At 38.0% G+C, this 24,551-nt stretch overlaps 1 protein-coding gene across 1 annotated transcript in view; it reads left to right on the top strand.

Moving 5' to 3' along the window:
• Positions 1 to 56: 56 nt before the first annotated feature.
• Positions 57 to 24,551, top strand: part of DNAH11 (dynein axonemal heavy chain 11) — a gene marked incomplete at both ends in the record, with an annotated part of 86,579 nt that continues 62,084 nt past the window's right edge. The window contains 10 exon segments of the mRNA XM_082044605.1: positions 57 to 119; positions 2,293 to 2,361; positions 3,396 to 3,559; positions 4,312 to 4,382; positions 4,385 to 4,428; positions 4,432 to 4,441; positions 4,444 to 4,463; positions 4,589 to 4,687; positions 4,691 to 4,731; positions 8,701 to 8,839. Coding sequence (XP_081900731.1) covers positions 57 to 119; positions 2,293 to 2,361; positions 3,396 to 3,559; positions 4,312 to 4,382; positions 4,385 to 4,428; positions 4,432 to 4,441; positions 4,444 to 4,463; positions 4,589 to 4,687; positions 4,691 to 4,731; positions 8,701 to 8,839 — 720 coding nt within the window.

Here is a 24,551-nt window from a genome sequence, read left to right as displayed (position 1 = left end):
TGGTTCATAAATCTGATGGGTTTTGGACGTAGAAGTGGTGAGTTTCAGATGTGGAAATGGCATTTGGTAAGCTGGAAGAGGGCTTGGCGTCAGCCCTGAGGGATTGCCACAAGAAGCAGGTATGAATATTTTCTTTATTTATTTCAGTGAAAATAAGTGCAGTGTGAAAATGGTTTCATAAAAAGAGATGAGTGGCATATTTAATAATTTTAATCCTGTAGTAAATAAACTGCTGTTAGCATCAACTGGAAAAAAAGAAATATGCTTTTTGCTTCCATTACTGTTATCTCATGGACATTTTTATCACATCTTAATTACTGTGTGGTTTTGTTTTTTTTTTTCCTGTGTGATTATTCTGAACTGAGATGAAAGATAAAAGCAAAGACAGTGCCAAACATCAACCACAACAGTGTGGCAAGAACAGAGTACTCAACCAGTACACACACACACAAATATTAAACCCATGTATTTGTGTAAGGAAGCCAAAACTGTTGGTTTTGTTGGTGTCAAACCAAACAGTTTACTTCTAATTAGTTTTGATCACATTTCAGAAGGGATCCTTCTACTGTTTGAATTTTGCTTTGCCCTTATTTACCTCTAGCCTCTCTTGAATGTCTCTGTCCTGGTGTGAGTATTCTTTCTATTTGTGAAAACCTAGAAAATCTGCCAAAGGAAAATATTACATATGAAAGAGACTTTAAAGGGAGAGTGTAAAACTGATAGAGGTGTCTAAAATTACCCCTGAAATAGAGAAGTTGGATAAAGATTAGTCTTTGTTTGCTATTTTGCATAGTACAAGAACTAATGGGCACTGCCTGAAGCTATTAGGTAGCAAGCTTTAAACAAAAGAAATACCTTCACACAGTGTACCATTTAAAATACAGAACTTTTGGCTACTGAAAAACAGATGTATAAAAAAGGTCCGATAAAAGTGTTAGCCAAATTTCCAGTTCATGACTATTAAATAGAAAGCTGAAATAAATAGCATGGTTCGGTTTTGTTGGATTGGTTTGGGGTTTTTTTGAGGTGTGTGTGGTTTTTTAATTTTGTTTGTTTGTTTAGTAAATTCTGGCTAATGTATCTGCTTCAAGTTGTGACATATGTTCCAAACATATCCATCTCCTGGAGTTCTTTATGTTCCTTTTTTTTTTTTCCTCCCCTGCCCCAACACAATCTCTGCTTCCCTCTCTGTGATCTGATCAAGCTATATTTCTGTGATCACTTTGCAAGTAGAGCAGAACGATGCCTCATACTGTTGCTGCTTCCTGACTGGCCATAACATGTGGTGAGGACTTTCAGGTGGTTCTGCTGTAAAATGAATGGACTAGGAAAGATCATCTGGACATCTCTGCAGGTGGCAGCACACTGCCAGTGAAATTACCTTCTGGCTTTATTTTTGTAAGCATTTTCAAACTCTGTTAGGGCTTAGATGGTGATTCTCAAAACTTTTTTTGTGTGGACTATTACCTTCTGTTTGTATATTATGTAAAAATATTACTTTCTTCTTCTATATTATATAAAAATAATACAGGAAACATAGTGGTTTAGGCCTCAATATTTCACCGTCCATTTTTAAGCCAGAGTTTTGAAACATGTACGAGCATATTTCTGTCTCACACTAACTACCCCATAAATTATATTGTTCTATTAAAGTTAGTTATATTTGTCTCCTTAGAATCACATGAGGTACCTGTTTATATTTTTCTTTCCCATTAATATGAAACCTGAAAAATTCCATATGGTCTTTCTACTCTGTATAATAAATTAATATAATATTTTATGGTCTTCATTTCTTTGCCTGCTTTTAAAATGTGACTCACTGATCTTACCTCAGGTCTACTTTCAAACAGTTTGCAAATAAATGTTCTCATGCAAATAGTACAATTTTTGCAGAGTCTTGTGCTTATCTCTACAGAGATTTTAACCACAAAATTGACAACTCGGCTTCCTGCACATTTTCTTATCCATCCATTCATCTTATCCTGCCTAGTTAACCATCTTAAGTATTTGTGCTAATGTGGGTTGTCATTGTGTTGGAGGTGGTTCAAATGTCTGTTTAAACCAGGATTTCTTCTGGCATATCATGTTTAATATGAGTAAATTTGTACATACAAGCCAGTTTTTGTGGTGATTTAATTAATGATGTAGGCAGAACTAATGTCTAGTAGCAATAATGGTGGATGGTACTGGGACCCATCTGGTCTTAGAGGGTTACCTAAATCTTTTCAGGTCACTCAGCTAAATGCTCTTATTACTGTGTTCCTTGGAGAATTTTCTGTGTGTTATTGACAGAAAATCATGACCATTTGCACCATAGATGTTCATGCCAGAGATGGAGTAGCAAGCCTTGTAGCTCAGAAGGTGTGTGTTTGGGTTGCCTATATTTTACATGCACAATTCTAGTGGTTTTGACAGGCATTAATAGTGCTTAAGCTAAGTCTGGATCTGCATGTGGGTACCAGGACAGCAGAGGTGGAATAGGTATAATAATGAAGACACCCTGCTTCAGAGCTGTGTGCCATGTCCACATTCTCACAGGTTACTGCCTTCTGGATTTACAAGTTACCTGAAAAAGAGTCAGGTGTCAATTTTTAGCTTACTGCTAACCCTTCTAATTTTTAGCAGGTTTTCTGTAAGCAGCAAGATATTTCCTTTAAATATCAGATCACAAACCTGTGCGCAGATGATCCTTGGGCATTCTGGGGATTTTTCTCAAATGTTGCTACTTATTTGGCCTTTACTTGTTCACAATGTGTTTTGCTCTCCTTTTAGAGGCATACATGTGCATGTGCAAGGCATTCCTGTACTGTGGTGACTCTTTATAAGTGCAAACAATTACAATTTTGAGTGTTTATTGAAACCAAAATGCTTGCTTTATGTGTAACTTTATTCAAGTAAAACTAAGGTGGCTGGCACATGTTGCTGGTTTGAATGCACAGAAAGTTTCATTGGATGGGGATTTAAATGGGAAAGAATTCTCATTTTCCTTCTGACCTCCTGAGCTGTAGGAATAAAATGACTTTCTAGAATAGCATTAAGACAAGAAGGAACAAGGCTCAAGGAGTAAAATGAAATCATTCTTGTCAAAGTAATGTCTGCTCCCGGGCAAAGACTGTGTTGTTTGTAAGGAGAGGTCTTGGCTTAATAAGTGTCAATGTGTTCTGCTGTAATAGCTCTATTAAAAAAGATCTTATATTACACTCGCATCTGTATAAAAGCACAAGTGCCTCGAGGTGCGTCTAATACTTTATAATTGGTTGTACTAGTTGTTATTCATAAGTGGCTAGGAATGAGGTGTGAGACCTACTGATGACAGCTTCAGCTTCGTGATGGGTCTCATTTCTGTCATCTGAATAGCTCCTACCTGGCATAATGGCTCTGCAATGGCTTTCTAGGTCACCAGTTCCCCAGCTTTTGCTTTGGTGTCACAGCTACGCCATAGATGGGATGATGGCCAGAAACACTGTTTTGCCAACATTTGCAATATGCAGTTTCAGTGCTTTTATGAGTACTTGGGAAATACCCCTTGGCTAGTTATTACACCTTTGACTGACAGATGGTGACTATTACTAATAACAGTGTCTATCTATTTCAGTGAATAAAAAGTTAGATGTTTCTCAGAAGTTCAGTATTCTTTCATACCTCATTTGTATTTTATAAGACACAATGTCTTTGAGCATGGGTGTGAATACTTAAGTAATGGTATGATTTTAATGTCCATTACTTTTAAAATAACTGAATTATTTCTTGCATATTCAGTGTCTAGTCTGAAGAAGTGTATGAGTGGATCTATATCAAGGTTAATCAGGAGTTTTCAACAATATTGTGTTTGTTAAATTCCAAACCAGTACTTTTTTTTTCATGCAAACAGTAGAGAATACTTCTGGCAATATTTTGGCTCCAAAACAGAATTTCTTGTCAAAATCAGTGATGCAGAAAGGAATCCTGGCTGGCTTCGTGCTTATGACCCTTAGTTGAGGGCAACAATCCTGGGACTTAAATCTTTGAAAGAAACAAAACCGCAACTACAGCCTCCTGTTCCCTGTCCTGTGTGACCACTGATAGGATATTCCTTTTCTCTTAAAATGTTGATGTGGTTGTTTTTTATATCCAAAATAAGCATTTTCCAGTAGTGCCACATCATGGTTTTACATGAATGTGGAAGAGCTACGTTTGTGGTTTAGGACATTAAATTATAATCAGAAAGTTGACTCATAATATATCACCCATGAAACATAAAGTTTGAAAAAAAACCCTCCCAATGTTGCAAATGTTCCTTGCCATGCTAACAATCACTTTTCTTGTGTTCAGGTGTTACATTACTCTAACCCAGTCTCTCCACTTCACAATGAGCTGTGGTCCTGTGGAACTAGCCAGCACAGGTAAGAGACCACCAAAGATCTCATCTGTGCTCTTGGTATGATGGTGTAAGTCTTCAGCTGTTTGAGCAGATGGATTACAAGGTGAGATGTTCTGTTAAGCTGTATGAAAATAGAATACAGTTGTTTTAGTTTCTTTTTCATATGAAGTATATTGGAAATTGTTGCTTTTAAGAAAAAGATCTTGAGTCTTTCAGTTTTTATTTTAATCTGTGGGGAATATCTATAAACGTTTGGTCCAGACAGGAGCTTGGGAATGCTTTGATGAATTCAATTGCATCTTAGAAGCTCTGTCAGTGGTGACAGTATAAATAAAGACTATCCATGATGCCATTATGAACAAGAAAAATAAGTGGTTTAGCACTGCTGCTTTATTTTCCTGTGCAGTCTATAAATACTGAATCAGTACAATCTTCTCCCGCTGTTCCTCTGAAATGCAAGTCCTTTGTAAATGCAGTAAGGGAGAAGATGGTAACATTAAATCACCTGCATAACAAATGATATTAAATAACAAAAAACTTTCTCTTCAAAATGTAGCAATAAACCTGAGTGAACTCCTGGCCCTACAGGAATCCAACAACTTTGCTGTTGAAACTCTGTTCAAGTCCTGCCATATGAAAACGTTGTATCACGTGGGTGAGAATTGTGATGGGCTTCAGCCTTGGAAGAAGTCTCAGGGGTTCTAGGGTTTCCCAGTATTTTTGAGACATACCTTGTGTTTCCACCACACCATGTTCTCCTTCCTCTGCTTCCTTTACTCAGTGCTGCCTCTTGGCCCTTTCAAATTCCGCACATCCCTGCCAGTCTCATTTATTCTATATGTTTTAAAAGACAATTCCTCCTATAGCCATACTTCAGCCATATGCACTCTTTGTTGCTCTAACACTCCAGTCCTTCCCTTCCAAATTCAGTGCTGGCCAGAGGCACAGATTACTCAAAGCTGGTGCCTGTCAGGGAAATGCCTCTCTCTGTTTGCTCAGCTCCAGTAAACCGTCCCAGGCACTTGCCTTGGCTGTTATGTGAGACTGGGTCCAGGCCTAGAAGCACCTTTGTCATCTGACCACTCATGGCTGGCTTTGTATGATGCAGTTGTTTATGTCTAATCCAACTGTAAAATTTCTTCAAGTATCATCTTTGTTATAACAGATTTTTTTCTCCTTGGTGAAAACATTACATTGAAGTAATCAATTGGAATGTTTATTATGATGAACGCAGGATGTGCAGGTTGGACAGAACTACCTAAAAAACTCAAAACTCTGTTCAGGCAATATGCTATAGTGTAGTTTTATGGTATACAAGTATCTCAAGTCTGCACTTAGAGTACATATTTCACCTAATGTTACCAGCCTTGGTTTGCAGTGAATTGTAATTTGGGTTTGATTCAGCATTTCTGTGGGGAAAAAAAAAATGGTATTCACATTGTGCCTGCCTGCACACCGTAAGTGCAAGAGAAATTAAATGTATGTATTGCCTTTTTAAATCGACTTAAAATTTTAAAGGTATCTGTGAACACATGGAATGTACTTAAATATATGCAAGAGTATTTGCTGTTTTGTGGTAAGTAGGAATCCTCACAGATGGCTTAACCTAGTAAAATGGTCATTTGAAAAGTGTCTGACTATCACATTCTTCCATGAGTTTAGGCATGCATTTGTTCATAGGTGTTTTGTAACTACCATTTGAAAATAAAGCTGCATACCCTTGCCTAGTACGATATTGGATGTTTGTTTGAGAAGCTGTGAAAAGTATTGTGCACAGCAAAAGAATTAATATGCTTTTGTACACTGTAGGAAAGTCCATTATCTTTTTCTTAAAGTACTATTCTTTATATCTTAACACTGGTGCTGCAAGGAAGAAAGTTTTCAAAGTGTTGGAGCTGCACTTTGAACCATGTGGTAATGATCCTTGACTTAAATGGCATGGTACTTGCTTAAAAAAAAGAAATGTCATTTGAAATCCTTCCTTCTGCATTAACACTTTTCACTGGTTTAATCAAGACTTGAGAAAAAAAAAAAAAAAAAAAAAAGTTTTCATTTCTCAACATATTGAAGTTCAATGGGGCAAGCTGCAAGGCATTGCCAGGCTGTCTGGGGAGGCACAAGTAGAGACATGCTATCTGGGATCTGCTTCTCTGAGCAGTAAATCCCTTTGATTTTTTTTTTTTTTTTTTTTTTTTTTTTAAGGCAGAAATTTAGGGCAGAACTGGGCATCACTGTGGCTTTTGTGAGCAAGCTGAAACACAGATACTATTTTCTTCTGTATTAAAAGTACATCAAGATTTTGATGTTTGATTTTTATTTCTGCTTTAGCCACGGAATTCCTGACACACCATACTCCTTCGTGCTTTAATTGCAGAAAGACACAAAGTTTGCTAAAGTTAGAAAGCTGTTTGCTCAGGCACATCACATCCTCTTACCAATCAAACATCCTGCTTGAGATGGCAGGACTGGGCAGCAGCAGCAATTAGCTTTCTTGTTCTTAGAGTCTAAATTGCGATCATTTGTAACAAGCAGTAAGTAACAACTGTTTACGAGGAGGAGGTTAGGCTTTGCCTATGCAAAGACTGTCAACTTAGCCATTGCTTTACCAAGCTTTCTCATAATTGCCACATCAGATCCCTTCAAGGCAAAGCAGGATGAGTGCACACCAAGGGAACGATGTTGGGTAGCCCCTCAATTCAGAACCTGATACAGGGGAGGGCAAGGTGACAGGGACTCCATCCACTCTTTCTGCGTTTGGACAGTCAGCTGTCTTGGCAGCCACGTCCTCCACAGTCAGCTCGATGTGACGTTTGAAAAGAGAGGAGGAAGGATTGCTGTTGCTACCAGGTGTTTCATCTCTCAGTGGACTAACAGAGCATAGAAAATGCATGTGAATATTTTTTGTCATTCATTCATTATTTTTGTTGTTACTTTTTTTTTTTTTTTTAATTTTGCAAAAAAAATAGTAGGGAATGTGAAATAATACTAATTAGCAACATCTCTACTGAAAGTCAGATAATTGCTTTATTTGATATGCTTTCTATAATGATTTTCTTTGGTTTTGTTGCTTAAAAAAAAAAGAATTCAAAATGTACTTGCTACATGGAGCTGAAGTGTTACCTTTACTCAGTTGTCACAGAAAGAAAAAGCCTTTGGAATTGAAATGTACGCTGCTCCATTTGAGACTCAGGAATTTAGTGCTGTAGCTGATTTCTGTTGTAGCTCTTATCCATTGTACAAGGCACAGGAAAGGCTAGGAGGTAACTGGTAAAGCATTAAATCCTCATATTTGTCAATTAATAAAATCTCACGAGGTAGAGAAGATATATAAAATACTACCAGCCCAATGTTTCTTGTGCAGGCTATTATTTTAAATGCAAGAAGGGTGTTGGTTACCTTAGGTAGAATAGTGTATAATTTTTTATAATTGACCACAACACAGATAGCAGCGCTTGTTTGGGCTTACGAATAAATGCTTCTGAGGGAATAGCTTACTTAAAAATTGTTTAACAGATTGGTGCTTACTCTTTCTCTAGACTATACATTATTGATTTCTGTCAGAAATATATTGCTGGAATAAACCCCTGGTCTTATTTTTATAATATGTAAACATGAATTGGGAACAAGAGAAGTCTTTGTGTTTGTCAGTACTAAGAAAAGCTCTGAGGGGTAAGTTTCCTGGTTTGCAGCTGGCATGAAAACCAAATTCAAGGTCTCTTCTCTGCTACTATGTAACTTAAGTAGTGATTATTAGTGAGGCAATTGTTTAGCCTTTGCATTATTCCTTTGTGTTACACTTTTAACTGGAGTTTTTTCTCTTTTATATCATTAAAATGGCCATAGGTTTGTTCTAAAAGTTTGAACTAAAGGTTATAGTTAAAAAAGGAACAGTGAAACCTCCAAAAGCAACCGTAACCTCATGTAAAAGAATTAAAACCCTGAACAAAAACAAAGTCCTTTTAAAAAAAAGTCATTTTTAGCAATGGCATGGTGTTGCACTTGTCTTCCAGACCCTGTAAAGCTGTTTACCATGTCCTGCAGTTGCTGGTGGCAGGTGACACCGCCACTGCAGACTGTGCCTGCTCCGGGTTGTACCTGTCTCCCAGCCCTGCATTTCTCCACTGCCCCCTTCGTGTACAGAAACATTACTGAATGCTGACAATCAACAGTGCCTAATTAGCTCCTCTTGCTTTGAAGTAAGGTCCTTGTTAGCTTTGACTGACACTCTTAATTGTGATTTTCTCCAGCTCTGTCTTTAAAAGTGTTTGCACACAACAGTCATTTGATTTAAGTGACTTACTCTTATCATGTTTAAATAACAAATCTGTTTTCTTTCTCAGACCCTGTGCCATGGCTGTCCCTGACATTGAACTGATCTGTGAAATGATGTTGATTGCAGAACGGTTTATTGCTACACGCCTGTTAGCCAAGAAGCTTATTAACTTGTATATTCTCTGCAGGGAACTGCTTCCTAAACAGGTGAGGGTCTGTTTTGGGCTTTTTTGTTTCATATGTGTTAACTAACACAGAGTCACTTGGAAACAGTGTGGCTGGACATCGTATAATAATAGATATCTTTTATCTATGTAGTTTTATCTTTTATTTTGAAGACACTTTAAATCACATGTCTATCCTTATTAAATTGTTAAATATGAATTTAGAAGAAAGTCCCATTTCCTCTGATCTTGGGACATTTGTAATGCATTAATTTTGCATTAAGTAATTGCATATCACTGCTTCATACCTGGGATGGTTGAACTGCATTGTGCTGTTGTGTAGTATCTGTATTAGAAATATAAATGGCTGGTGGAGAAGAGAAAAACCTTGAAGTAAGAATTATTATGAATAACAAATAATATATTCTGTTTGGATGTATGTTGTTTAAGCTTTCCTCAGTAAGTGGAGGATTGTTTGAAAATGGAAATAAAGCATTGCTAAAAAGTTTAATTAGTATACTAGGAAGAATTAATATTCAGAACTGTTATCTTAAAAAATCTACAATTTATAAGACTTTGGAAAGTTTATAATTTCTTCCCCATATGCATGCTGCTTACTCATTTCCAACTGAACCATTTTTCACAAGACATTCTTAATATTCAATTTTGTTAGTGAAATAAGAACTTGGAGAACCCTTCAGCCTTAAGCCATAAACTCTAGCAGGCAGGGCCATTATGAAAGCAAAAGCAACTTTATATTCATGTATGCATAATTTTGAAATTATCTTTAAATATCGTGGAGTTTTTCTGACACATTCTTGCAATATTTCTAGAGATAATGAATTTCAATGTTGTACATCTTAAGACAGTAATATTGTCTGCTTTACTAGAACAGGGACTCATCAACTTTAATGATTACTTTGTCCTGGAGTAATTTTCTGGAGTCAGAAAAATCACTCGTACATTTATTTTCAATTTTAATATTAATAATAGTGATACACAATGATACACAATATTAACATTTGAAGCAAAAGCTAGAATGTTCTTGTTATGTTTTGGGTTGTTGTTTTTGGTTTTGTTTTGTTGTTTTGGTTTCTTTTTTTGATATTATTTGTTGTAATGGAAATGGGAGAAAAAAAAATCCCTTTGATTAAAACTCTGGGCTGCCATAGAAAACATAGAGCAGTTCGGAGAACTCTTAAAATATTGTTTCAATGTTGGGGCTTTTGGGGTTCTCAACAAACCTTTGGTGGCACTTAGGACCGCAGCTGATGAAACTGCTTCAGAACAGGGTTGTCAGGGATTTCAGATCATATGCTGTGAAGGAAAGGATTTCTGGTCCTGTCATCCCATGGTAAATAACCTGAGTGTCTTAAAGTCTTTGTATACTGGACAGTCCACATGACAGGCTGCTGTAAAGGTGCTTGCTCTTTAGCAGCCCATCAGACAGCAAACCAACAAAAAATTTGAAAAAAAAAAAAAGTCTTACCTAAATCTAAGAAAATCTCATTAAACCCAGTATGTTCCTAATATTTTCTATTTTCCTAACCATCTCCATGTTTAACTTCTTTTGTTGGGTGTAACATTTATAAAATGTAGAGACTCATTTTCATTGTGGACACTCAGTATCTTTAGTACCTCAGAAAAAAATGGCAGTTTTTCTTACTGATGATGAAGTGTTCTGAAGTTGAAAATTGCTTTTTATTTTTTCTTCTTTGTGATATATCTTTTGCATTTGATTCACAGTTATGGAGTGCTGCTATTGTGGAAGCTGATAGTGACAGCTTTTAAAAGTTGCTTTTGTTAACTTACGGGTTCACTACTGGTTTTGTTTCCCTCTTTTTTGTGGGTGGGGCTGGGGGGTGGTGGTGGAGTTGTGTTTTTTTGTTGTTGCTGTTGTTGTGTTTTGGTGGTGGCTTGTGTGTCTGTTTGGTTTTGTTTGGTTTTTGTTTATTTTTTTATTTATTTTGGTTTGGGTAATAAGACCAACTAAGCTGTATTTATATTGAAGCCCTAGTTGTGGGTGCAGCTAATATTTTGAAACCTTGCCTGCCTGGTAGCCAGTTTGCACGCTGACAGTAGGGTAGTCACAACCCCAGATGGAGTTTTGAAATTGAGAGTTGGGTAGTTTGTGCACATGAAGGAAACAAACTTTAGATCACCAAGAATGATTCGATGCATGCTAACGTAAGGAGATGGTGGCCATGTAATTCTTGGCTGCAGCCACACAGAGTTCAGAGGGGAGCTGATCATCCACATACTTACCCAGTTGTTCATATGGTAGCTGGTTCCACTCTGCGTGAGCTGCAAGAACACCTTTAAGTGTAGGTGTAGCCTTAAATGTTGAGCCCTTCAGCCGTTGCAAAATTGGCTGTTGAGGCGTTTCCTTCAATCATACAAGCTGCTGTTATTCAAATTGTTTACCTCTCAAAAATGTTTCGAACTCCTTTTCTTTCTACTTCTATCCTACCTAGGAAGGAAAGGGAAAGAGGTGAATGTTAGGCAGCCCCAGAAAAAAGAGGAAGAGGGATGCAAGAGCCTATGTGTGATTAAAAAGTTGTGCCTTCTGCATTGGGTATCTGCATTCTCACTAGCAAGGCTTAGGGGAAGATACAGGCTTTTTCTCTGTCCTTCGCTTACCAAAACTTTCTAGGCTTTCCCTTTAGGCTACGAAGATGTTTATTTTTTCCTTTAATTTTGCTGCTGGAGCTGTTTGCAAAATATGTTGAGAGTCTGTCCAGTCTTCTCTTTTGGAAACAGAAAAGTATTGCCAGCAGCAGGTTGAATTAGTACAAGTTTGGCAGCAATTTTTTGCTTGCCTTGATTCATCATGGAGGTGTAGTTGCAATTAATACAATACTTGATAGTACAAATGTTATCATTTATAATATGGAACAAAGCAGTGGAATACTAAAAATTAAACAGACATTCACTCTTCTTTTTTTCTTCTTTACTAGACTTCCAACACTGTTCTGAAACCACTGCAAGACTACAAGTGATTAAAAAGATGTCATTTTACTCTGTATGTAAACTGATTGTTTTCTTCTTAAATACTACCACTGAGTTTTATTTCCTGTGCTAGCATGGATAGTTAATGTTTTCACAGGACCATTACAGCTGGGGACCTCATGCTATCAAGTACATTTTGGTAGCTGCTGGATCACTGAAACAAGGAGACAAGAACAGATCTGAAGATTAGGTAAAATCTTCACTTAAAAGCAACTAAGAGCAGGAGCTGTTTCTGGTGTTCTGCCTTTGAATAAAACCAGAATACTAAAAAGAGAAAGATTTAATGCTCTTGCAATGTGTTGTTTACCACCCTTTTCCAGGTGCTTATGCAAGCCTTATGAGACTTCAGTTGGCCTAACGTAGTGACAGATGATATTCCAATTTTCATGGGCCTGATCAGTGACCTGTTTCCAGCTCTGGATGCTCTGAGGAAGAGGAACCTGCAATTTGAACAGATGGTTAAACAATCTACCCTGTAGCTTCTCTTGCAGCCTGAAGAGAGCTTTATTCTCAAAGTAAAAGAATTCATTGCCTTTAATTACTCCCCTTAAGAGTTTCAATCAAAATAATTGCAAATGGGTTGTATTAGACATGAAGGTTATTTTTGAGTATGTCATGGTATTGATAAGGTGTCCTCAGTGTCTTGGTATTTCAAAGGCATTTTGTCATGGCAGTAACACACCTCAGTATGATAAATATGCCTATAAAGAAATATGCATCCTGTTCAAAAAAATCTGTCTACATTGACAAACATGTTTGTTTGTGTACAGCACCAAGCATTTTGTACTCGGCAGCAAATTAATTGTTCATGATTATTTATAGAGAGGAAAGAAGAGTACAGGAGCAAAAGCCTATAAATAAGCAGGTGTGGATTTGGAATGTGCTTGGTTATATGTGCCTTTATTGTGTTCTGGTATTTTTGTATGATATAATGCCCATTGTGCTGTGCACCAAAAACGTGCATGTACATGTATGTATGCATGCATATGCTTAAGAATTATCTATAAGCTAAATTTAAACACTCATTTTAGTGTGAATGACAGGTAGGGTGAAAAGGTGAAACTTAGAAACACTGATTATTATACAGACCAAATAAAAAGTGTGCTGCTTTGGACTACTAAGAAGGTCCATTCCCACCCTCCTTCAAGAAGCATCTATACCTGCTGTACGCAGTAGCACATTCCTTTGTTAGTGTTTATTGGAAACTGAAATAACCAAGCTGGTTAGATGTGACTTACTTCAGGATTTATAAAGAATTTTCTGCTGTAGTCTATCTTGTTCCATTATCCTGGCAGAAAGGTGAAAGACAATAAGCTATACCTTGGGGTATTATGAAGTTTGCATACTTCATAATAGAGTCTTTTGATTTCTGCTCACTGGGTTTATCAGAAGACGAGTGCTGAGGAACACTGACTTGTTCCTATTGGACTTTAGAAAACTAATGTGGATGCTCTTCACCAAGACAGAAATCCATAAGCAAGCAAGGTATTGCCATTCTACAGCTCACAGAACTACATATTTGGAATAGAAGTGTTCCTTTAGTGGACTGATTTTGTAGTTTATGGAATTATAGCTGCACAACTGTTCTGAGTGTGGAATTAATGCTGCTAAATTGATGGCAAAATTGTCATAACTGTTCTGTATCCCTGGGCTGACACAATCCTCCTGGACTATATGGCTGTAAAACAGAATAAGATTTGTTCTCTCTTGTTGAGGTAACTGCATTAATTAATATAAGCCAATTCTCTTCTTGTTTTCTGGGAGACAAACAGTGTTGCTTGATACAGCAAATCTGCTGAGAAGGTGTATGTCCATTTATCCTGTTAAAGGAAATAGGAACATGAAGGGGACATGATTTTTGTGAATAATTGTGTCTGTTTAGAGGACCACAGGAAAGGAAAGGCATTCACCCTGTATCCTTTCTCTGTGGTGGCTTGTTCAGCTGGAGGAGCTGCTGGGAGTGCATCACTGTGTTTGTCGTTGGAAATGTGGAGACTGGAAAGAGTAAGGTACCTGCCTACTTACACAGCGTGGTTTATGTCTCACATTGTAAACAAATTACCATGGTTCCTGCAGAAAACGTTCTGCATGTTGCCTTTGCCTTGGGCTGCAGTGTAACAACACATGTTCATGCCATCCAGTCAGCCACATGATGTGCAATGGCCAGGCTTGAATGTTACAAGTAAATTCTATGTTGTAAGTGTTGTTTGCATGTCCCAAAGGAAAATTAGTCATCACACCAAGTAATGAGCATTCAGTTTGACAGATAGACTAAGAAATATTTGTTCTGAAAGGAGAGGCAGGATGGTTTAATTAGGCTTTTGGACAGCAATTGTGAAATATATTGCCAAAACACTAGACAAATATTTCTAATAGATAATGCTTGCCCATTTCTGCTACTAAACATTGGCAGCTGTGCAGATTTTCTTCCCATTCAGCACTTTCTATTAGAGAAGATGGACTGCAGAGTACAGCCACTTCAGAATGGGATTCTCCTTTCCTATCCTTAGGCCTAATGGAATTTGAGGCTAAACTAGCACAGAGGCAGGATTAAGTCAGGGTGAACAGTTGACTGAGTGCAGGGTTTTTCAGTCAAAGGCCCAGTGCAGGAAGAAAGTTAACAATTCCTATTGTATCAAAATTGTGACACTAACATGCAGCCTGTGCCTCCTCTTTAGGTGTTGGAAGCACTCACACATACATGAACGTGAAACAAAAGCCTGTTTGGAATGACCTTAACCCAAAAGCTCTGGCAGCTGATGAGCTGTTTGGTTTTATACACACTGCAACACGAGAATGGAAAGATGGGAAGTAGCACACATGTTCTTACTGGAACCTGTTCCTGGAGGCATCATTCTCAATCAGAAACGAATAGTGCCAGAGTTCAGAGGAGGTGTTAGAGACCAAATTATTGCATTTTTCTATGTTTTGGTGAAATGAAATGTGGGTTCAGAGCACTGGTGGCTATGGAAAGATTGGAGGCAGGGCAGGATGCTAGTAGATAGAAGAGTACTAGCCTGAATGATGCCAATTCTACTACCTTGAAGGGCGAGTTATTCTCCCCCCAGGCCTATGAAACCTCCCATATCTCACCCATATCATTAAGACTAATGACATACTCTCCTGTAATCATAACAGAAAGAGGTCATTATTACATAAAATGCAGTCATTTTGCTGTATCAGGTGTTCACTGAAAATATTTTTGATTTTACTTTGAATTACCATCTAATAAGCAAGCCAAAGAGAAAAGTATGGTTTTGATGATACAAAAGCTTCTTGTTTTAATGATGCATTAAGTCTTCTGAAGTTTTAATTGCTGTGCAGTGTTGTTATTTAAACACTGAAGTGATGAGATTCTATTGAAATATAATTTGCAGGTCTTCTATCATCTCTTCTGAGAGAGTGAGTTAATATTACCCATGAAGGACGAAAATTGTTAGTTCTGGATGAAGATATAGATCCTAGGTGAACTGAGTCACCCAACACTGTTATGGATGGTAACAAGGTGAGCATCAGAGAAGCAACTACAGTGGCTATCCTTCTGCCTTTTTTCACATTTTCTTCTTCCTTTATTTTTCTGGAGATAGTTTTTCAGTGTGTATTCCTTTCTTCTTCCATTCTTATAATTTCTTTGGTTTTCACTATTGCTAAGTAATATTTTAGCATCTGAGTAACACATTGTGTCTTGCTTATTTTGTACAACTAAAAGGCTTAATTCAAGTAGCCTATGTATACTGCAAGGTTGATTGTGCCTCCTAGTGTATGAATGGATGTAATTCAAGATGTCAATCATAAGATTATTGAAACTGGTATTTGGAAAGCCTCTCAGTAAAACAGACTGAAGATTCTATACATGAAGTTCTCGATTCACTGTAATTAGGAAGCTAGTGTTAGGGAATCTAAATAATTCCGTTTTAAGCAGTAGTACCCAGCCTTCTTATTCTCTTTTTGTTAATTATACATTTAAACCAATTTTGTTGGCTATCCGAAATGCCATAATGCAATGATATCCAAATCTAAAATCTGAATGTAACCTTGGGAAATTGATTTTAGTTTAGCCCATCCTCTTAAGCTTTCCTGTCTTAAGAACTTAAACCTACCTAGTGAAGAGGTCTCTGGTTCCTCAGGGAGGTGTCTCCCTGGGGCTAGCTACACAGCCTGCCTTCAGCTAATGAACAGAAAGTGGCTTTACCAAGGGATGTGTCAGAGCACCTAATTTTGGGCTCCTGCTCTGGATCATTTTCTGTTTTTTTCTGTTGACATTGAGAAGGACTTTGCCTCTTCTGCTTCTGTCAGCTTTCAAGAGAGTTCACATTGATGAAGCAGGCTAGTCATCTTTTGAATAAATGCAACTGTGGAAAACTCAAACAAGATGAAGTAAAACTTTTTGAATTTTTCCTCATCTGTGTTTCTGAAGTAAAAAGCTGTAGCAATTTTCAAATAAAGTGTGTTTAGCTACATTCAAGAAATAGTGTATGTGTGTAGTGTTGCAGACAATTCTTGCTCCTTTGTGGGTCTATAATAAATCCATACTTGACTTGATCATGTTCTTGTTAGACAATGTATCTTAGCTTGCTTCTGATGCAAAATTTACTGATGATTTCTAGGTTCTGACCCTTACAAGCAATGAACATGTACCTATGACTCCATCAATGTGGCTGTTATTTGAGCTACACCATTTAAGAGCAACTACACCAGCTACCATATCTAGAGCTGGTGTTCTCTATCTGAATACCCAGGACCTGGGGTGGAATCATGGGTACCTGATGACATTAGTTAGCGTTTTTAGGATTAATCTTGAAGATTAATGGGAGTAGACTCCATTATTTATATTAATTCTTACTTCTAGTTTTTATTCTGATAATAGTGGGATGATATAGTTGGTGGCCATGTATATTCTCAAATATGCAGTTCAGAAAATTTCACCATCAGTTAAGTGTTTTATTTTCCCCTCTTATGTGTACTGCTTAATCAAGGCAGAGGTGTGACAGGTTGACTCTGTCTGGATGCCAGGTGCCCACCAAACTGCTCTATCACTCCCCCTCCTCAGCTGGACAAGGGGAGAAAAATACAAAAATGCACTCATGGGTTGAGGAAAGGACAGGGAGATCATTCAGCAGCTACTGTCATGAGCAAATCAGACTTGACTCAGGGAAATTAATTTATTACCAGTCAAAATCAAATTAGGCTAATGAAAAACCTTAAAACATCTTCCCCCCACCTCCCTTCTTCCCAGGCTTAACTTTACTCCTAAATTCTCTACTCCCACCCCCCTTAGCAGTGCTGTGGGACAAGGGAATGGGGTTTGCAGTCAGTTCATCACAGTTCATCACATCTGCTCTTCCTTCCTCCTCAGAGGGAGGACTCCTCACACTTGCCCTGCTCCCATGTGGTTTCCCTCCCATGGGAGACAGTCCTCCATGGACTTCTGCAGCATGGTTCCTTCCCACGGGCTGCAGTTCTTCACAAACTGCTCCAGTGTGAGTCCCCCACGGGGTCACAAGTCTTTCCAGCAAATCTGCACCAGCCTGGGCTCCTATGCCCATGGGACCACAGGTCCTGCCAAGAATCTGCTCCGCCACAGGTTTCCTGTGGGGCCACAGCCTACGTTGGGCATCCACCTGCACTGATGTGGGGTCTTCCCCAGACTGCAGATAAATCTCTGGTCCACCATGGACCTTCATGGGCTGCTGGGGGACAGTTGGCATCACTGTGGTCTGCACCACAGGCTGCAGGGGAATCTCTGCTCAGGTGCCCGAAGCATCTCCTGCTCTCCTTCCTCACTGATCTTGGTGCCTGCAGGGTTGTTTCTTTCACATAGTCTCACTCCTCTCTCCAGCAGAAGTTGTGTAGGGTATTTTTCCCTCCTTCTTTACTATGTTGTCCCAGAAGTGCTACCACCATCGCTGATGGGCTCAGACTTGGCCAGAAGCAGGTCTATCTTGGAGCTGGCTGACACAGGCTCTGTCAGACATGGAGGAAGCTTCCAGCCGCTTCTCACAGAAGCCACTCCTGTAGCCTCACAGTTACCATAACCTTGCCAGATAAACCCAATACAAGTAGTGAACTAACTCTGTGCTTTTTGTAACGCAAATCTGGCAGTAGCAAGAAGTAAATAGCTTGCCTAATTTTTCTGACAGCTTTTTAATAATTATCACCATCTTTGATACTGTGAGGGAGACTGTTTTACATTGGCTTGGATTTGGTTTCTCTTATTCCTCTGAATCACAATATAGCTCTTTTAACTTGTTTCCTATCTATACTTCATGCAAATTACTTATGAGAACAATGTTTTCTCAATAATATGAGTTTTCATGTATAAAAGGGAATTTAGTTATTCAAGGCACGATACATTAACTTGAAGCAGTCCAGCGTGAACTTTTCCTTTTACATTTGTTGAGTTGATCCAAAACAGTTCTTAAAAAATGTAGTAAGTGAATCTTTTTAACATTTGTCAGTCCATGTTTTTATTTTCAAGCAGTATTACTGCTGTTTCATGTCAAAATTCAATTTTGCAGCATTCCAGTATGTCATCAACATTTCAGCTGGTTCTGTCTGTGTTAGAGCTGTATGCCATTGGGACAAGAAGCCTTCAGTGCACATATTTCCCAGAGAAATCTTGTCAGTATGAGGATTTAATTAAGCAGTATGAGTCTGTACAAGCTGCCCACGTAGGGTGATGAGGATCAGAGGAGTGGTGAGGACATAGAGAGGCTACACAATCTCCCACAGCAAACAGAGGAGTGTAGAGATGGAAACAGTGGGCAACAAACTGCCCAAATAGAATAGATGTCAATGAGTAAATAATCGGTTTAGACTGTGTTTGACTAATACTGTGTGAACACGAGCAGAGGATAGAATTGTCTAATCCTTGGGAATATGAAGGCATGTGGCTGTTAACCTGAAGCATGCTATAATTAGTTTAAAGATAAGCAATTTTAGACTTGGTTTTGATAGGAACTAAATGAGAAGGATTACTTTTTTGTCTTTAATTACATATAGTCAGGCTTTTCAGGCAGACTGGGTTATATATACAGTTATAGATACCTGCAATGCAAGTCACGTTGAACTTGGACGTCACGTAATCCTCGGTCTTGTGTACATCTTACACACTGGTATTTTAAATAATCTGTTCTCAAAGAACATAAAACAAATACAGAATTCTTGTTCTCACCTGCTTTTAGGTGGTCTAGCCCCTTGAAAGCAGGAACAAAGTATCATCTGGGTTCTTTTTCCTGCCCTCCTTGGGATAAAACATAGAGTCAAGGAAAGGGAGTGTAACCATGTGCTAATATCATAATAGCTCTTAGAAATGCAGCAGTGTCATGACCTTTGCATGAACAAATAAAAATGTAAGGCTGTTGGCACTTATGTCTGACTTATAGCCAGTGCAGTAATATTTGTGCATTGCACTAAAGGCAGTCACAAATAGTTCTCAAAAGTCAACAGAAGTTGGGATTTCAAAGCTAGAGGGAAGAATTTTTTTATCTTTTTAACCTCTTTTTGATAAAAAAAAAAAAAAAGTAAGTTGTTTTCCAATTTGTTTTGAAGGTATGTTACCAGCTGGATAGAAACAAGGAAATACCAATCCGAAAAGGCCAACTTGACTGTTCTCTTTGTTAAATATGTGCCTCCCTGCTTAGAACAACTCAGAACAAGATTTAAAACTGTTACTCCTATTCCTGAGAATAATATGGTTTAGGTATGCATTAGGATTAAAACTACTTGCGTTTTAAGAAACAGTATTTCTAAAACATCCACCAAGCATGTGGTACTATGCAGGAGCAAAAATACTTCATATCACTGTGTATCTGAAATGTATGTGAGATGAAATTGAGAGTTTCTTATATAGCAAACCTGGACCCTTATTTTGGAGACGTACAGAAATTCAGAGGTTTTGTTTCGTAGCAGTCCACTGTAACAAGAAGAAATGTAGTCTGCAGCACTGCATGTAATTCCCTGATTCCTTAGTTCTTGTGTTGCTTCTGTTAGTAATGTCTTAAGTAGCTTACGGCTAGCCATTTCCTCTCTCTATACAAGCATTCTGCCTCTCTCTAATTAAATGCTCTCTAAATTCATTAGTGTTAGTTACTCTCATACTCTGATAATGAGTCCCTACATTATTAAATGTTACTGAAGAATGGAGCTGAGCTCTGTTTGTTTCATATATAAATGATCTGATACTGCACATCCTTACATTGACATTTTAAATGTACTTAAAATGCCTTGTAATTCTAAACTCTTCTGAGTGTTTGCCTGCTTCTAAATAAGTCAATATGAGAAGAATAAACTAATTATCGAGTATGAGTGCTGAGAACTTGTCATAATGTACACGCCTCAGCTTTGTCATCTTCTTCATATACCTTGCTTTGAGTAGAGCAGAAAGGAGCTCCTAGACAATAAGAAGCACAGCAAGGAGTTGCAGTCTCACTACTTAAATTTAAATACCTTCTTGAGGCCACTGTCATCTTCCAATGGAGTAAGACTCACAGATCATTCTCTTCACATATTTATTTATTGCAAACACTGTTTTCTGCTGGATTGTTTGCTGATCCCTGAAAGTGTGCCAATGGATTTCCCCAGAGAGACCTATGAGATGTATTTTGGGGTTTTTTTGTATTTGGGTGTTTGGTGGGGTGCTCTCTCAAGATCAGGTAAGTTAATGAAAATGACCACAGTATCTCACCATGCTTGAAAAACAGATACACTGAAAAACAGTATATATACACACACCTACCTACCTTTTTAAACAAATACAAAGCTGTATATGCAGGTTTCTACTCACTAATATTGATGGGGTGGACAGCAATGGCCCATGCATCTGATTTGTTGGCCTGTGGTACTGTGTACTTTAGCTATCAGACCCCATCTGTAAATAAGCTAACTTGACTGGAGGGAGCAGAGTCATTTATAGCTTTCAGATTACCAACATTAATTCAGCTGCTGGTAGCATAAGAAGATGAAAGCAGTGAAGTTTCCATCCCAGGTCACAGTGCTCAATTATTACCTTGATCCAGAGACGAGGAAGTTCTTGCCCTGGGTGGATGAGGTCCTGAGTCCCGATGTGCATCCAGAGGCACCCCTGCAGGTACAGTGCACACCAGTGACCACACGCTGAGCATTACTAGATACAGGGATGGTTTATGGCCTTGTCACCATTTCTGACATCATTTTAAATGTTCTAGAAGTAACACCCCCTAGATGCATTTGGATCTTGCTATCTGGGCCATGTACTGAGCTGAGTGTTGAGTATAAACAATGAAGTTCTATTGATTTTTGTATTGTTAAAGCACTACCAAAGACACTCTGTATTCAGTTTGTTAGTGGTTTATACCCTTTTTCCACAGTAGGAGAAATTCAGTCTCCAAGTCTATATAATCATTGAAAATAATGCCCGCAGCAGCTGTACACCACCAATTGAAGTAAAATGTTAATTTTTCTGTTGGCAGCTTTATACATGGGTATTCTTTTGCCAGTTAAATTCTTTTCATGCTAACAGAAGTGTATGATTTCTAAGGGAAGTAAATCACTTTATCACATTTCCACTACAATCTTGGTCAAATTACAAAGTTAGCATTATATTTGTGGAATACAAATTAGAGAAGTTATGATAGTATGAAATACACTTGTCAGTGGAGAAACAGAAAGCATGAGCTATTGGTTGCAACTGCCTCAGTTTGAGGGTTTGGTTGTCTTTGCTCTTTTTTTCAGTGTTTTGCATAGGATATTGTCAAATGTTTCATGGTGTTTTGATTGCATTAACTTGTGGGTCTTTTTATTTTTAAATGCATAGATGAGTATGAGTTTTCCTGGGGAGATTAGAAGTTTGTGGACATAGAAACGTGAAGCTGACCATTAGATGACATTATCCATTACCAGCTATCCTGTAACAAGTTCTCTTTGAGGTTTACTATCAGGCAACGTTCACAGTAAGTAAAGATAGTCTATTTCCAACTATTTGCCCAAAAAGCTTTAGGTATGCTGAAAGCTAAGCCAAAAAGTAAATGGAAATACTAATTGAAAAATTAAACCAACTATCTGTTGCACCAACCTTCATTTCTCTACCAGTTTTTGGGAGACTGGCATTCTGTAAAGGCTGAGGTGCAACCAACACATTTCAGCTACAACCTGGTTTCAAAATCTTTCTACTAGAGGAAATGGAATACATATTTTCAAGTAGAAAGGCTGTGTAAAAAGTAATCCAGTAGAACATTTTGTTCTAGTAATTATGTTTGAGAATAATAGAATGGTGTATTCTATTTCATTGCTTTTTAGAATCAGTCCTAGCCATAGAGAGACAGAAATTACTGTTTGCTTTTAAAGCTAAACTGTATTGTGTAAGTGTTTGACTATTTTGGTTTGTTTCCCTTTCAATTATAGGCAATCTTTGTTCACATGTCTGAGACTACATATCTCAAATATTTCATTGATTTACTCTTAACAAAAGGCAAACCAGTCATGCTTTTTGGAAATGCTGGAGGAGGAAAATCATTGTTTCTAAGTGACAGGTTTGCTGTTCTCTCTGAAGACTATCTGCTGGCTAATATCCCTCTCAACCACTGCACAACATCAGCAGTGCTCCAGAGTAACTTCCATACAGATGCAAGAAATCTACCTTCCCTCAACATCAAAGGTGAAAAATATTGCACAGTTTTTATGGTCATCACAGCTGTTGGCTACTGTCATTCTCTGAGTCTTGGCAATCTCATTGCTTTGCAAAGTGGGAGGTGCAGTGACGTTCGGGAGGGCAAGAAGAAAGGAGAAGGATGAAACTGTTTGGGACAAACTGACACTGTGCTCCCACAAGTTGCTTGGTGCATGTGAACAAGAGAAAATTTGGCTTTATTTATGTTGTCAAGAAGCCTTGAGCCAGGTTCGGCTAGCTTGGGTGTCCCTGCATTGTGCCTGTAGATGTAACAATGAGGGCAGTCAGGAGTTGAGCTTGCTTTTGCTGGGCACTGTGCAATCCCCAAGGAGGGCAATCCCTGTCTAGACAAGTTTGGAGTCTCCATAGGTGAGATGGATGCAGAGCAAAGGAAATGTTAACATAACACACAAGCAGACGGGGGCTGTATTTTGGCTGAAAATGTTACACTGGTGGTAGCTTTTGGAACAAGAGGAGTCAGACAGTCAAAGTAAAGTAGACTCATTAAAGCTCCGTGTCTCTTCTGCTTTTCATGAGCAGCACAATCAAGGGAGAGCCCAACTGTCAGCAGATAACCCCTCTTTGCTTTTTTATTTTAATGCTTGCAGTAACTTGAACTGATGCAACTACACAGAAAAAAAATTATGTGCCCTATTCACTGTACCACTTTTCACAGCACTAAAAAGCACTGGAGAAAGCAGTTAATACACTGGCTTATCCCTTCATGTGTCTGGGAAAAGAAAGATAACAAATTCTTACTTTTAAAAACTTTCCAAAATTTAAGTCTTCAGATAAAATCTTTAGGAGAATTTAAGTTTGCTTAATGCTTAAATCAACTAATTTGCAATCTTTTTTTTTTTTTTTTTTTTTTTTCTAGCCAATCTACATTGCTGCTAAAGGATCAGCTTGTTAGTAGGCTTAAAATATGTATAAATACTCAAATCTCCATTGGATAAGTTTTTACTGTGCTTTTTCATTCTTATTTCGTATTGGTTTCTTCTGTATTAAGGTCAGATAAGTAAATACCACTTTCAGCTTACTTTGTACCTTATTTTAGTCTTTGAAGTGTTTCCAAATTCATGTTAACATAGAATCCTGGATTAACAGAACTTAGTCACCTTTTTGCCCCTCAAAATGAACAGAGAGATTAGGAGAAAAGAAATCTGCTGTGTCGTCAGAGTGAGAACATGAGCTGTCGTAAACTGTCATAGGTCTTTCAATGGGGAATCAGCCTTGAAACGTTTTCAGGTATTCCTCTGATTAGAGAGGGGATTTTTAACGAATGACTGCCATTCCAGCAGCACCCGTGACCAATGCACTGGAGCACCAAAGCATAACACATTCCATTGCAAATTGAAGGTGAGGAAAGGAGCTCATAGGCAGCAAAGGCTGTGCGTTCTTCTTTCAGAAAACTTCTTATATAAACCAAATAAGTGAAGTCAGCATCACAGGGGCTTTCTCTGCAAGTGTTTAGCACCTGTCAGCTATACTGTGATGTAAAATTTGATAGGTTATGAACCTTTAAGGACTTGTTGTGAAATGTTACTAGTATTCCTCCAGGTTTTAAGTCAGTGTTTGTAAAACATTCACCACTCCTTCTGAGAAATATTAAGAGATGAACAGAGAAGTGGACTCTCTGGTTGTCTGCAGCTCTTCCTTCTGCCCGCTGCTCTTCAGCCAAGTCCCTCTGCTAACCACAGAGGGTGTAGAACTCCATGAGAATTCAGGAAAAAAAATATATTGTGTTTGCTTTCTGTTGTGTTTACAACATTTTTTTCAATGAGCTGTGACGGAATGTTTCTGTATTGTCATGTATAGCTAAAAACGGCTGCTTGTTATTTTTGTATTTGTGTGAACCAATGCTTCTTCCTATAAAATGCATTCAAGTGGTACACTGAAATGCCTTCCTTATGCATTTTAGGTTATCACTCCAAGCAATAGTTTGGAGCAAAGTGTTGAATTTTTTTTATTTTTTTTTTTTATGGAAAGAGGCATTCAGATCAAATTGCACAAACAAGCAATTTAAATTGTGTCAGTTCAAAAAGAAGAGCTTAAGACCTGAACTTGTTCACATACAGTTATTCACTACATTACCATGTTC

This window comes from Streptopelia decaocto (assembly GCF_964273445.1).
Source record: "Streptopelia decaocto genome assembly, chromosome: 2".
In the NCBI taxonomy this organism is placed as follows: Eukaryota; Metazoa; Chordata; class Aves; order Columbiformes; family Columbidae; genus Streptopelia; species Streptopelia decaocto.
Note: the sequence above shows the minus strand (reverse complement) of the source record. Positions and strands in the feature narration are given on the sequence as shown.